Source organism: Humulus lupulus, chromosome 4 (genome assembly GCF_963169125.1).
Source record: "Humulus lupulus chromosome 4, drHumLupu1.1, whole genome shotgun sequence".
Lineage (NCBI taxonomy): Eukaryota > Viridiplantae > Streptophyta > Magnoliopsida > Rosales > Cannabaceae > Humulus > Humulus lupulus.
This window is the reverse complement of record NC_084796.1, coordinates 246599724-246615617: the sequence shown is the minus strand read 5'-3', so window position 1 is coordinate 246615617 and position 15894 is coordinate 246599724. Positions and strand designations below refer to the sequence as shown.

At 39.0% G+C, this 15894-nt stretch overlaps 1 protein-coding gene across 1 annotated transcript; it reads right to left on the bottom strand.

Annotated features, from left to right (window-relative positions):
• Positions 1 to 3248: 3248 nt before the first annotated feature.
• Positions 3249 to 5576, bottom strand: LOC133829511 (peroxidase 3-like). The gene is made up of 4 exons (XM_062259222.1): positions 5364 to 5576; positions 4838 to 5026; positions 4392 to 4557; positions 3249 to 3652 (listed from the first exon to the last, which is right to left on the bottom strand). The coding sequence occupies exons 1-4, from the start codon at positions 5574 to 5576 to the stop codon at positions 3249 to 3251; spliced, it is 972 nt and encodes a 323-aa protein (XP_062115206.1).
• Between the last annotated feature and the right edge of the window lie 10318 nt (positions 5577 to 15894).

Sequence of the window (15894 nt, the reverse complement as noted above, 5' to 3'; positions counted from 1 at the left end):
AGGTCGCTCTACTCTCTCAGAAAAAGCATTTTTGACAGCTTTGCGAATTTTTGTGCTTTTTGGCATCTTTTTCATTCTAAATCATCCCGATCCTTCAAAACCTAAAAATAAACAAAAACAACACAAAACAAGCGTAAATAGAACAAAACAACCCTAAACCTCTAAAATACTTCCTAAGTAGACACACTAAAACAAGTATAAAACTCGCTAATCAATAATCAGGGCTCATGTAATGCCCCGAATTCTCTGATATGGTTTAATGGCGGGATTAGTAGGCCGGGAGGGCCATACTTGTTTAATTATGCCATTAATTGATAATATGCATGTTTATGTAAATTATATTATGATATGATGTTATATTCATGCATGTGGATCCACATTTTTGTTAATTGAACTAGTTTGGTAATTTGGCCCGTTTAGGGTATAATTGTATATTTGGGTGCATAATGTGATTTATAAATGAGATTCCATTATTATGGAGATATATTCGAGCTATTCGGCATGAGACAGTCATATAGAGTGGATTAGCGGTTTTGTCATAATGGGGTCAATTTTGAGGTAATAGGAATGTTTATTTGATGATAGATTGAGAATATTTGAGATCAGGGTGAAATTTCAGAGGTTTTGACTATAATGTCCCCGGGGGTATTTTTGAGACCCCGAGCATTAGGTTTTATTTGAGGTTACTTAAGCTTGAAGTAGCTGTCAGATAGAACGTACGATTAGAAAACCTCTCGCTCTCCCTTTTGACAGTCCGTTTTACCGTTTGAGCATTTTTGAAGAAATCTCGAGTTCTAGGAGTCGAAATGAAGCGAGGATCGAGGCATAGCGATCCTAGGAAAGATTAGAAGCTTCTTAACTGAAGGATTTGACAAAAAACAACTCAATCAAAGGTAATCTAAGTTTAAAGTTTTGAGTTTTTATAGTTTCTAAGCTTTGAATTGGACTTTGTGAATTGTTGAGTTTTTAGTGGGTTTGAACCTTGGGTTTTGAGAGTTTTGGAGTTTTGGGAAGCTTGGGAACTTTGTTTTGATGATTGGGGATGGTTAGGTATAATTTTGGAAGCTTGGAGAAGTTGAAAACACGTTTGGGAATGGCCTAGGGTCGGGGGCCGCGGCCCTGGCTTGATGAGGAAGATGAGGGGGTTCTGTCTTGGCTGGGCGCCGCGGCCCTTGGTGTTGGGTGCCGCGGCGCTCGCCTCTGGAATTTTTGGGGGCCTCGGCCCAAGGTGCTAGGGTCGCAGCCCTTGCCCTGTTTTCACCCCATTTGTTCGTTTTGACCCCGGGAACTTAGCTATAGGCCTCGGGAGTGTTCCTACTACTTGGATTAGTTTGGATTGATCTCTCGAAGGCTAGATGTTGGTTTGAAAACCTATATTGATCATTATTGTTAATGATGTTCCGTGTTTGGTTATGATTAGGTGACCGCTAAAGGACTAAAGGTTGATCGTTCTCACGGGTCATTCTTTTAATCTTTCTAGCTCGAATCTGAGGTAAGAAAACTGTACCCTGTGTATATATGACATGCGTGATTATTATTGAGGCATGTTGATTGATAAATGTGGACATGGATTGCCTATTGAATGCTAGCAAATGTTGAATACTTGTATGTGTATTGACTAGTCAGGGACACTGACCTAAAGAGTCAGAAATGACATAGCGTCATGAACGCCGAGCCAAATGAAGATTAGATCTAATCGATATCAGCGTTGAATGGCTCCAAGGCATTAACGTTGGAGCAACCCTACGGTCGATGAACTTATAAGTGCTTGTCTAGTCTAAGACTAGTTATTTAGAGCCAGGGCATATGGCCCCGGTGACTACTTGTCACATGGCTAGGGAACGCTGTTCCAAGGTTATGACTTTAAGTCATGAGGAGGGTTATGTTGGTGACTAGTCACCATACACCTATCCTGTTCAAACTTATGAAAGGTTCACTAATCTGTTAAGCCCTGGTGACCCTATCGTCACGTGGCTAGAGGGGGCTGTACCCATTTCAATGACTTTTGCGACTGTCACCTATCTGTTTAGGACTGATAGTATTTAATGATTATTATGATAATTATTGATATTATATCATGTGATGTTGTGTTTTCTTGTTAGGCCTTGGCTCATGGGTGCTATGTGGTGCAGGTAAAGGGAAAGAAAAGCTCACTCAGCCTTGAGTGGAGAGCTTAGGTGATGTTGTGTACATATGCGACCGCTTGACCACCACGGCCAAGGCGTTCTCAGAGTTACTAGGGGGTTTACCCTATTTTTGCCGCTTAGGTCGGCGGGATTGTAAATTTGAAACAGTAATGATCATTTTGTATTGAGAACAACTTGTAAATGTTTTGATTAGCTCTGCAGAGCAGTTTGTAATGAAATATATCCTTTCCTTTTGTTGGTTTTTCACCTTAACCTGTTAATCACATTTAGAACACGCTTTTAACCAAAGGACTCGGGTAACGGGTCAAATTTCTGGTTCACCGTAACTGTTCTGGGGTAACCAGGGCGTTACAGCTCATTTTTTCTGGTGAGAGAAGAAGCGGGATACATTGTATTTCGCTAAATAAAATGTTTGGACATTATTTCATTTTAACCTTCGCGCCTTTACCGCTTTTGATGCTAAGAAAATGTAATACTTTTTCAATAGTATTATAATCATGTGTTATTGAAAGTGATTTTTGGTGTAGTGGCATTGCATCACACTGCACCGCATTTTTACAATGCGGTTTATGCGGTGTGGGTTACGGTTTGAAAAATTGCTCAAACTGCATATGCGGTACAGTCCAATAACTTTTGGTAGAAATATATTTTTTTTTAAAAGCAAAAGCTAAAGCTAAAAGCCAGTAAAGCACCAGCCCTAAAACCTCCATCAACATACACTAATACAACAACATTAAATTTTAATGAACAATTTAACGAGCACAGTTAATTAAATTAACTAGTAATGTGTTTAATTAGGTGAGTATATATGTCTCTCTTTAACATACAAGTAATTAATAAGCTATTTATTTAAATTCATAATTATTCCACACATAATTTATAGAATTTTAAGTGAGGAAACTAAAGAAAGACGCTTAATTTGGGAAAAGAAAATTTCTACTCATGAAATTCACAATTATCACAATATCAATCAAAAGCCATAAATACAGTACAGTTTGTTTATTCGATCGAAAGATAATAAAAGAAGAACAAACATGCACACACTCAAATATTTCAGATACTTGAGACTTCCATGTTCATACATATATTTATATTATTGTTCTAAGAATTGACAGCCCAACACTTGTTCCTGATCTCACCAGCCGTGCCGGTGAGGACCTCAACGGCTCCCATCTTCTTCATGGACAGTGCGAATTCAGCGAAGAGATCATTTTGATAAACCAACTCCTGGACGGTGTCACGGGCAACCTTGTTCGTGAGAAGTGCGGCGTCTGAGGTGAAAAGGCCCTTGTGCTCGAGCACGACGCCGTAGTAGCTGCTGTCGAAGGTGAGAGCACTGCTGGGGTCCATTGGGACAGTTGTGTTTTGGTCGTTTGGAGGGCATCTGGTCTTCAAGAGTTTGGCATAGGTTTTGTCCAGTGAAGGGTCCTGGTCTCCTTTTCCGGTGAAGTTGTATAGTCTGTTGTTGAACGCAGTGCAGTGTCCCACTCCGATTGTGTGTCCTCCTATAAATATATATATATAAATATTATGTTAGGCTATTAATTATTACTAAAGTTCAGCAACTACAGCTGTCGTTTTATCATGTTTTTCATTGTTAATTTCTTCTTCTTCTTTGCATTGCATGCTTTTCCAATAAGCCCATAAATAATGACAATTATAAGCATCAATTTGTAACAATAATTAGTAATAAGTGGTCCCTAATATATACAGAATTGCTAACTACAGTTAGGTAGGTGTCATATTGTTATTTATTGCAGTAATTTAATATCGAGTCTCCTTGTTTGAATTTTATAAGTATTATGAGACATCGATAATCAATTATGTGGTGTTGGGCACCAAATAGCAACACTCTAATATATAAGGGGGTGTTTGATATCAGATAAAGTAAAGTTAATAATTTGTATGAGTCTCACATGTATTTTAAGAGTAATGTGAACCATTTTGTACATACGAGTTTAATATTAAGTCTATCCTAACTTCATCTACACTTTTCAAGCCAACTAAACTACTCAAAATAAACACCCTCTAAGAGAATTGCTAAGGGACATCAGTGATGTTCATGACCACAATGAGGTGGCGTATCACTATTGGTGCAATTCAATATCAGATCTCACATATTCAAATTTAATTAATATTATGGAATATGACTTGCTGTCTTCATATAATGTTGGACAATGCCAAATAATCATATTTATATATATATAGCCAAACAAAGCTTTAATATATATGTGTATTTAGTACCTGATAATACGACAAGGTCGTGCACAGAAAGGCCTTTGGTGGCAAAGCTTTGCTTGAGTTGGGTGAAGTTGAAGAAGGGTGCTGGAATGTTTTGTTGTACTTCGCTCATTCTTGATACTTTCCCATCTCTTCTACCCGTAGGCACTTCCCACATGGATTTCTTAAACTGAACATACATATTAAGATATTATTAAGACTCTAAATATATATACACATTGCTAAATTTTGTTATATATTTTTTTAGTATTGTTATTTGACACTTTAAGATGTTCAATACTACATGAGGTGATGTTTTATGTTTGGTTAGCGATATTCATTCAAATAAGTAGAACCTGATATTATATTGCAACAATAACGATATGTCACCTAATTCACCTAATTGTATTGTTGGACACCAATGGTACTCCTTACTAATTCTCATATATTTTTTAGTTCTAATCACTTACTGCGTAGGAAACAGAGTCCCTTGCTGCCAAAGCGAGAATATCAGCGCATGAAACGACTCCGGGACATTTCTTCTCAACTTGTGCTTTGATATCATCTATTACATCAAAACCCAACAAACTTCGGTTTGGAGCTGCATCTTTTTCAGCATTTTTCTTTGTTGAGTTCAACAGAATCGAACCATCACATCCCTGAAATAATATTAATGATGATATATTAATACTCGTATATTTAAGAAAAAAAATACTATTTTGGCATTTGTGTGTGTTTCCGAATCGTGATCGGCTTATATGTATTGTTAAATGACAATTTAGATACTTTGTTTTACAAATTTGATTTTAGTCAAAATATTTTCAATTATAAGATCATATCATGGGTCATTGGCGATACAATGGGTTCAAAGAAACAGAAAATGTAATCTGAGAATGAAATGTTATATTTAAAAATATTTTGACTAAAATCGAGTCTAAGGTACTAAAACATTGGTCTGAATTGTTATTTAACAAAACACAAGAGACGATTGCTTACTCTAACAAAACAATCGTGGAAATGCATTCTGAGCAAGCGTGCAGGCACAGCAGGGTTATTGGCCACATGTTTCTCGGTGGCCTTCTTCACAATGGTCTCAGCTTCTTCACAGCTATGCTTGTAGAAATTGTTTGTGAGTTGCCCTCCTTCAGAGCCCACCAAGAGACTAATTAGAACAACAAACACCAATATAAGAACGTTGATCTTCATCATTGTTAGAAATATCTTTGTATTTATGAGCAATGATAGTACTTATTGGTGTGAATGAATGAATGAATTCGAGTGCTGGTATATATAGGCAAATATTATAGCTAGAAACGTAGTCTTCACTTATAATATAATTAATCTCTCTGCTGCAAATATAATATTAATGATCAAAATTATATTGCCAACTAAACTGATATGACTTTCTATGTGTGTGTGATTATCTTATGCTGAAATTGCAGCCAACAAACAATTTTTCTTTTTAAATGACCATTATTTGTTAATTACTAAACATTATATACTACACGAAGAAGTTTTCTCAAATTGTAAATGAAGTAGCAATTGGTTACAATTAATGATTGAGCAAAGTTGACTTGCACATACATAATTAATCATATATTCTATAAGTATGATCTGTGCAGTCAAAATAATCTGTACACGAATCATATTATGACTCTTAAACTGTTCCCGGCAGCTCAGCCGGATTGCTATTTTTTATACTAATGATATAGCGACCTGCAGTAGTTGTTGTCTCTTTAATTATACATTTATATAAAAAATTAAGAGCAAAAGTATCCAATATTTTTGGATTAGTAACCAATCATTTTCTTATGGTAAAAGTACTCAGTGTCTACTCATGTCGGTATCGTTGGTACCCACTCTAATAGAATTGTTAGATACCGACAAAGTGAACACATATCACCTCCTCATCGGTCTACATTATAATTTTTTATAAAAAGTTATTTAAAATAAAAAATTAATAAAAATATATATTAATTAATAAAAAATATAAATTTATATAAAAATTATTAGTGAGAGCAGAATTTTATTTTTAAAAACAAATATTTTTTCTCTTTTTTTCTTTTCTCCCTCATCTATCTTGATATTTCTTCTTCTTCCTTCTTGCTCGATAACAATGGCGACTCTCCCTCCTCCTCGACTCCTTCTTCTTACTCCTCAGGCAGCGGAGTAGATGTGCCCCTGCACAAATCCGAAAAAGAGAAGGAGCATATCTTAGATTGGTTGTCATCCCCAAAGTCCACTCCCTGCCTGTGCAGATCTCGGCTCAAATGTCTTCGTCACCGGTGATGGGAGGGGTAGGGGCTTTCGGCTGGGGTCCTAGGCTCGCAGAGGTCTTCATCACAGGCGATGGGAGGGGTAGGCGCTTCTATGGTGGCTTTGGCGGCGTCGGTGGTGATGAAGAAGATAGCAAGGGAGAGAGAGATATACAGATCAGGGAGAGAGTGTGGATGAGAGAAGGGAGATTTAATTTTTTTTAATTGATTCAAATATTTTTTGTTATTTTTTAAATTATAAATGTTTTTTAATTAGTTTTTTTTTATTTTAAACTCAATTTAAATTTTTTTAAAAAAATTATAAGGTGGACCAATCAAAATAAATCATTCGTATACCCTGTCAGCATCTAACAACTCTGTTAGAGTAGGTACAACTCTGTCAATTCCCCTAAATATATAATTTGTTGCTAGAGGAATTTGATAACAAAAAAAAAAATTGTGAGGACTCGAGTTTGAAACTGCAAGTACTTGAGCAAAACATCACAGATTTAAGTAAATAGCAAAAAATGTAAAAACTCTAGAATTAGAGTGATTCGTTCAATAATGCTTTCGTCCACTTAAGTTCTTCTGGATTTCAGGTTCATTTATTTATAACTCAATAAGTGAACATTACAAAGAGTTTAGCTATATATTAAGATGGTCCTTATAAATAATATATGACTAATAGATAAGCTATTACAATGTTTATAATTAATGTAACGCCCTGGTTACCCCAAGACCGTTACGGTGAATGTTGAAACGTGAATTTAACTCGCTATCCGAGTTCTTTGGTTAAAAACGTGCTTCTAGGTGTTATTAATAGGTTAAGGTGGAAAACCAATCAAAAGGAAAAGATATATTTTATTTAAAACATAAAACTGTTCATGGGCCCATCAAAACGTTTACAAGTTATTTACAACTCAAAATAGCCATTACTGTTTAAATTTACAAGTCGCCGACCTAAGCGGCAAAAATAGGGTAAACCCCCTAGTTCCTCTGAGAACTCCTTGGCCGTGGTGGTCAAGCGACCGCATATGTACACAGCACCACCTAAGCTCTCCACTCAAGGCTGGGTGAGCTTTTCTTTCCTTTTACCTGCACCACATAGCACCCATGAGCCAAAACCCAGCAAGAAAACACAATAATGCACGCATATAATATCAAATGATGATCATGATAATCATACAGAGCTTATAGCTCTGAACAGATGAGTGAATATCACTTTGTGGTTACATTGACCATGAAGGAGCTTATAGCTCTTAATCAAATGAGTGATTTAACACTTGAGGTTCTAGTAAACCATAATGAGTGACTGATGAGCAAGTCACTAGCTTAAACAGATGAGTGACTGATGGGTAAGTCACTAGCTTAAACAGATGGGTGACTGATGGGTAAGTCACATGGGGCTTGGCACCCACATCCATGTGACTAAATAGTCATTGTGGCTCTAAGTAACTAGCCTTTGGCTAGACAAGCGCTTATAGTATTCATCGAACTTGAGGTCGGTCCGGCATTAATGCTCTTCTGAGTCATTTAATGCAGATGTCGATTAGATCTAATCTTGGCATTGCGTTGAACATGGTAAGGCCGTTCCTGACTTATGAGTCAACACTGTGTGATCAGTGCCCAGGACCACTGCCGAACTTGACTAATGAGTCATAGCTTCACAGTTGATACTAACACCTTTGCCAATTCTGACTATTCAGTCAGTGCCATACAAAAGTGAGCAAGATTTTCTAAGCATTCAATATTCAATCCATGTCAACATTTAAACATTCAACATGCCTCATGAATAACCATGCATGTCACATATGGGGTGCAGTTTTCTTACCTCTGGTTCGAGCGAGAATGAATAAAGGAACGACCCTTGAGAATGATCGACCTTTTGATTCCTTAGCGATTACCTAATCATAACCAATTATAACCTTCATTAATGAAAATCGACAATGAAAGGGTCTTGACCTAACCCCACTCTCGGGACCCCGAAACGTACCCACATTGTGAGTAGATTTGATCCAGGGCCTTAAGGATTGAAACCCCGAGCCAAAAACCCTTCAAAACACTTAAAATAGGATTCTGAAGGAACAGAGTAGCGCTACAGCGCTACTCACTAGCGCCCCAGCGCTACTCACTAGCACCCCAGCGTTAATCTCAGAACCAAAAACCGCCCAAGCCTCCCCTGGGTAGTGCTGTAGCACTACACCCAGCCTGATCAGCCCCTGAATCTTCTTCCTTCGACTCCTTCCTTTCCAACTCGATTCCAATGCTTCTGAACCTCATTTTTGGTGCCAAATGAATCCAAAAACCATCCCCACAAGCCCTAAGCATCACAACCACAAGAACCCTAGCCAAACACTCCCAACAAAACCAATCAACCAACCTAGAAATCCCAACTGAAAACCAAGACAAAAACAGAGCAAACCAGAGATTTAATGGATAGAAATTTACCTTAAGCTCAGGTTATGATGCTCTTCAATGGTGGAATACACTCCCAAGCCCTCAAGACTTATTTCCCAAGCTTGATTCCTCAACTTAAGCTCAAAACTCCAAGAAGAAAATGAAGAGAAATGGTGCACGAAAACTAACTTTGATACTCTATTTTTCTTCAGGTTTCTACAACCTTCATGGCTTAATACTATCCTAGGGGTGAAAAGACCAAAATACCCCTAGGTCAAATAAAGGTTTCTAAAGGCTCCCAAGGGCAAATTCAACATTTCCTACCTATTTCGCTAATCATAATTAACGCTCTCCAATTTCCGCTATTCTCAAAATACTCAAACACCAATAATTCATATCCCGTTACCCTTTAATTCTTAGCAACACTCTAATCATTAAAATCACCCCGAGCCCCGAACTTAAACCTGGTATGACTAAACCGCTAATTTGCACTCAAAATCGTCTCATGCCGAATGGCTTGAACAAATCCACATTATAATGTGGTCTTAACAATATGTCACCAACATGCATAAAAATATACAATTACGCCCTCAATGGGCCAAATTACCAAAACACCCCTGTAAAGAAATGTGGACCCACATGCATGCATTTAACATCATATTATAATATAATTCACATAATCATGCATATAATCATTTAATGGCATAATTAAACAATTATGACCCTCCCAGCCTACTAATCCAGCCATTAAACCGCATTAGGGATTTCGAGGCATTACAACTATCCCCTCCTTATAGAAATGCTGTCCTCGAAATTTACATTAACAGCTTGGGATACTGACTCTGCATATCTGTCTCCAGCTCCCAGGTCATTTCCTCGACCTTGTTGTTCCTCCACAGTACCTTAACCAAAGGTATCGTCTTATTTTTGAGGACCTTATCCTTTCTGTCAAGTATCTGGATTGGCTGCTTCTTAAAGGAGATATCTGCCTCAAGCTCTAGATCTTCATAACTGAAAACATAAGTCACATCAGATACATACCTCCGAAGAGATGAAAAATGAAACACGTTATGCACGGCTGACAACGCTGGTGGCAAAGCTAACCTGCAAGCCACTTGACCAATCCTTTCTAGGATCTCAAATGGACCTACAAACCTAGGGCTCACCTTGCCCTTCTTCCCAAACCTTCTCACCCCTTTCCATGGCGAGACTCTAAGGAAGACATAGTCTCCCACTTGGAACTCCACATTCCTGCGCTTGAGATCTGCATAACTTTTCTGCCTACTCTGAGAAGTGAGCATCCGAGCTCTAATATTTTCAATGGCCTCACTGGTTCTCTGAACTGCCTCAGGACCGAAGTATCTCCTTTTACCTGTCTCATCACAATGAATGGGAGATTTGTACTTCCACCCATACAACTTCTCATCCCAATGGTAGACTAATAATTGTTGTTGTAGGAAAACTCTATCAAAGGTAGATACTTATTCCAAGATCCACCAAAGTCCAGCACACATGCCCGTAGCATGTCTTCCAATATCTGGATCGTCCTCTCAGATTCCCCATCTGTCTAAGGATGATAAGCAGTACTAAACTTCAACTGTGTTCCCATGGCCTTCTGTAAACTCCCCCAGAACTTGGAAGTAAAAGTGGGGTCACGATCTGACACGATCGACCTCGGCGCTCCATGGAGGCGCACGATCTCTCTCACATAGAGACATGCATACTGATCAACTATATATGTAGTCCTCACTGGCAAGAAGTGAGCTGACTTGGTGTAGCGATCCACTATCACCTAAATGGAATCACGCTGACCAACAGTCCTGGGTAAGCCCACCACGAAATCCATCGTGATGTCTTCCCATTTCCACTCTGGGATATCCAGAGGCTGCAATAACCCTGCCGGCCTCTGATGCTCAGCCTTGACCTGCTGACATGCCAAGCACTCATCCACATATTCTACTACATCCCTCTTCATCCCCGGCCACCAATACAATGATGTCACATCCTGATATATCTTCGTGGTGCCTGGATGCAAAGAGTAAGGTGTAGTATGAGATTCATCCAGAATCTCTCGTCTCATAGCAGTGTCTAACGGAACACATTTCCGCCCCTTGTATCTCAACAAGCTTAAATCAAACACTGTATAATCTTTGGAAGCTCCAGCCAAAACATCCTCTCTAATCTTGATCAGCTGTGGATCACTCAACTGACCCTCCTTAATTCTCTCCAACAGTGTAGACTATAGCGTAATATTAGCCAACTGGCCCACCAGCAACTCTATACCAGCTCTGGTCATATCATCTGCTAATTCTTTGACTATCAGCCTCACACCATAAATTTGTCCCGGACCCTTCCGGCTTAAAGCATCAGCTCCCACGTTGGCTTTTCCTGGATGATACAAAATCTCACAATCATAATCTTTCACTAACTCCAGCCAACGCCTTTGCCTCATATTCAAATCTTTCTATGTGAAGAAGTATTTCAGGCTCTTGTGGTCTGTGTAGATCTCACACTTCTCTCCATAAAGATAATGCTTCCATATCTTTAAAGCAAAGACCACAGCCGCCAACTCTAAATCATGAATGGGATATCTCTTTTCATACTCCTTCAACTGACGAGAGGCATAAGCAATTGCCTTTTCTGACTGCATCAAAACACAACCCAAACCTTGATGCGAAGCATCAAAATAAATCACAAATTTCTCCTGATCTGTTGGAAGACTCAGAATTGGAGTTGTAATCAATCTCTACTTCAATTCCTAGAAGCTGTTCTCACATTTGTCTGACCACACAAATTTCTGACTCTTGCTTGTCAGCTCAGTCAATGCAGTAGCAATCTTAGAGAACCCTTCCACAAAACGCTTGTAATAACTTGCCAATCTAAGGAAAATTCTAACCTCAGAAGCATTCTTTGGCCTTGGCAAATCTCTGACTGCCTCAATCTTCATTGATTCTACCTTAATCCCCCCTTACTAACAATGTGCCCAAGAAAGGATACCTGAGATAACCAGAACTCACATTTCTCGAACTTTGCAAACAGTCCGTGTTCCCTCAGTCTCTGTAGAACCAACCTCAGATGCTGCTCATGCTCTGACTCAGACTGAGAATATACTAGGATATCATCGATGAAGACGATCACAAACTGATCCAGATAATCCTTGAACACTCTGTTCATCAAATCCATAAAAGCAGAAAGGGCATTAGTCAATCCAAAAGACATGACTAAGAACTCATAATGCCCATACCTGATACAAAAATCAGTCTTTGGTATGTCTCCCTCCTTGACCCTCAACTGATGATAACCAGAACGAAGGTCAAACTTTGAGAATACCTTCTTACCTTGCAACTGATCAAACAAATCATCTATCCTTGGCAAAGGATATTTATTCTTAATTTTTAACTTATTCAGTTCTCTATAATCAATACACATCCTCAGAGAACCATCATTCTTTTTCACAAACAGAACTGGCGCACCCCAAGGTGAGAAACTAGGTCTGATAAAACCCAAATCTAACAGCTCTTGCAACTGTACCTTTAATTCTTTTAACTCAGCTGAGGCCATTCTGTACGGTGCTAGCTCTGTCCCTGGTGCTAGTTCTATCACAAACTCTATTTCTCTGTGTGGTGGCAACCCTGGAAAATCTTCTGGAAACACATCCAGGAATTCACAAATAATCTAGTCTCTTCTGGTCTCACTGGCACGACCTGAGTGGTATCAACCACACTGGCCAAGAATCCAATGCAACCTCCTTGCAATAGATCCCTAGCCCTCAAAACAGAAATCATAGGTATGCGAGGTCCATGCACAGTACCAAAAAAAATAAAAGGATCCTCACCTTTAGGCTCAAAGGTGACCATCTTCCTTCTGCAATCAATGGTTGCCCCATACTTTACCAACCAATCCATACCCAATATCATATCGAAGTCAGTTATAACGAATTCTATCAAATCCACTGACAACTCTCTGCTCTCCACTATCACTGGCAAAGATCTAGCCCATCTCCTAGACACCACTAATTCCCCAGGAGGTAACAAAGTTCTAAATCCCACAACATAAAAATCACAGGGTCTACACAGTCTACCAATAATACTACTAGCAACAAAAGAATGTGTAGCATCAGAATCAATCAAAACATTATAAGGGGTTCTAGGACTAAGAATCTGACCTGTAACTACTGAGGGAGAGGCCTCAGCTTTTGCTTGTGTCAATGCGAACACTCGAGCTGGGGCCGAGCTGTCCGCTTCCTTGGGTTCTTCCTTTCTTGCCTTAGGGAAATCCTTCTTAGGTCATTCATGACGAGTCTTCCAGGCTTCACTACCACCTTGACAACCCATTGAAATACCACGGGGTCACCTATCAGGACTTGGAACTGGGAAGGTGTCAGGAACCTTCCTCTTTTGATCACTGAGGCCTCCACCCCTACTTGAACCCACAAAAGGAGAAGTTGTTCTCCTAAATTCCTTTATGGTTGCATTATCTCGCCAGATCTTGTTCTCTGCACTCTCAGCTGTGAGTGCCTTCTCAACCACTTGTGCATAGGTAGTAACCCCAGCAACAGTGGTAATACATACATCCTGGGCTAATATTGGTTGTAGCCCTTGGAGAAATCTCTCCCTCTTGGTCCCATCAGTGGGCACCAGCTCCATGGAAAACTTTGCCAATCTATCAAACTTTAAGGCATACTCAGTGACTGACCAACTTCCCTGAAGTAGCATGATGAACTCCTCAGCCTTTGCTGCCCTGATGGCATCATTATAATATTTTTAGTTGAACAGAGTCTGAAACTCTTCCCAACTTAGGGCGTTAACGTTTCTGGTCTGGGTAATAACCTCCCACCAAATTCAGGCATCCTCTCGAAACATGTACGTGGCACAAGCCACCCTCTCATTACTAGTTACCCTCATGAAATCTAGGATGGTGGTAATCATACTCATCCATTGTTCTGCCTTTGCAGGGTCTGCACCACCCTCAAACACTGGAGGTTGTTGCTTTCTGAACCTTTCATAAAGAGGCTCCCATTTATTACCAACCTCAGGCAGCTGCTCAGCTGCTGGCACCGACACAGGAGGTGCCTCTGATACACTGGCCACTGCAGGAGCTTGCTGTTGTCTCAGGAGGCGAAGTTCTTCTCCCTGTCTCAACACTGTAGCCTGCAGATCATTAAATAAATGCTGCCCGTTTGCAGGAGCTGGCTGTGGAATCTGCCCCTGGCCATTATCTTGACCCTGATTATTATCATTCTGCCCTTGATTACTCTGGCCAGCTGAAGTATCTGTCTCCCCCAGATTCATTCTTATTAGCTTATACCTTGTTGAAACAATAGTCAATACGACTAGTCAGGTAGTGATAACAAAACCTCTTGCTGCCTTACGGTCTAAGAACAAGCAGATAACTATCATATTCCACAGTCATACATTTATACAAATAGATACATGGTTATAGCATTTAGCACTTAACATGTATCACATAATAATTCACAATCAACAATACTAATAAGCATGTTCCAGCAATTTCAGTACTATTTAACACACGGTTGCCGAAGATGTAATATTTAGGGCAAAGGTTTAACATGGTGTCTCATGTATACATGTAAAGCATTTATAATATATTTAAGCAGTTATACATATAATTACATAAATAGTTACCAAACCATGAGTCGAGCTTGACTTCAGTGGTGAGTGTACATGCCCAGCTAGTCTACAGGAACCCTAACCTTGGCATGCTCTGATACCAAGTTGTAACACCCTGGTTACCCCAAGACCGTTATGGTGAGCATTGAACCGTGAATTTAACTCACTACCCGAGTTCTTTGGTTGAAAACGTGCTTCTAGGTGTTATTAACAGGTTCAGGTGGAAAACCAATCAAAAGGAAATGATATATTTTATTTAAAAAATCCCATCAAAACGTTTACAAGTTATTTACAACTCAAAATGGTCATTACTGTTTAAATTTACAATCTGCCGACCTAAGCGGCAAAAATAGGGTAAACCCCCTAGTTCCTCTGAGAAATCCTTGGCCTTGGTGGTCAATCGGCCGCATATGTACACAGCACCACCTAAGCTCTCCACTCAAGGCTGGGTCAGCTTTTCTTTCCCTTTACCTGGACCACATAGCACCCATGAGCCAAAGCCCAGCACGAAATGTAGAGTCCCAGAATGTTTACTTAGTCATTAATTACTTCTTTAATGACTGACACGTGTCCAATGATGAAATTACGGACAACAGTTAATTTTATTTGAAAATGCTGATTTGAAAATAATATTTTAACATTTTAATTATTTGAGTGGTTTGTAGTTTTGCAGCTAAAATGGAGGTGGATCCCATTTGTTTTAGGCATTTCTAGAGAACAATGTTTTATGATTTTCCACTTCTATGTGTAAAAACTATCTCATTTTCAAAAGCTGATTTTAGGTTTGTTTTAGAAAACCAATCAAATATCGTCTGGGCCCATTTATATTATAAGTATTCAAAAACTTAAAATTCTATTTGAATTCTCAACCAATCACACCATAAGTTTTTGATTGTTCGGTTTTGGGGTATTGAGGAGGGAAATGAGAAAAGATAATCAGGGCTCATTTTTTCTGGTGAGAGAAGAAGCGGGATACATTGTATTTCACTAAATAAAATGTTTGGGCGTTATTTCATTTTAAACTTCGCGCATTTACCGCTTCTGATGCTAAGAAAATATAATACTTTTCAATAGTATTATAATCATGTGTTGTGGAAAGTGATTTTTGGTGTAGTGGCATCGCACCGCACTGCATTTTTACAATGCGGTTTATGCGATGCGGGTTAAGGTTTGAAAAATTACTCCAACCGCATATGCGGTGAAGTCCAATAACTTTTGGTAGAAATATTTTTTTTTTAAAAAGCA

Excerpts from the sequence above, each read along its gene's own strand:
- LOC133829511 (XM_062259222.1), bottom strand. The coding sequence starts at position 5,576 with ATGATGAAGATCAACGTTCTTATATTGGTGTTTGTTGTTCTAATTAGT. Across the intron at positions 4,558-4,837 it reads GGGACTCTGTTTCCTACGCA|TTTAAGAAATCCATGTGGGA; the intron begins GTAAGTGATTAG and ends ATGTATGTTCAG. Across the intron at positions 3,653-4,391 it reads CGACCTTGTCGTATTATCAG|GAGGACACACAATCGGAGTG; the intron begins GTACTAAATACA and ends ATATATTTATAG.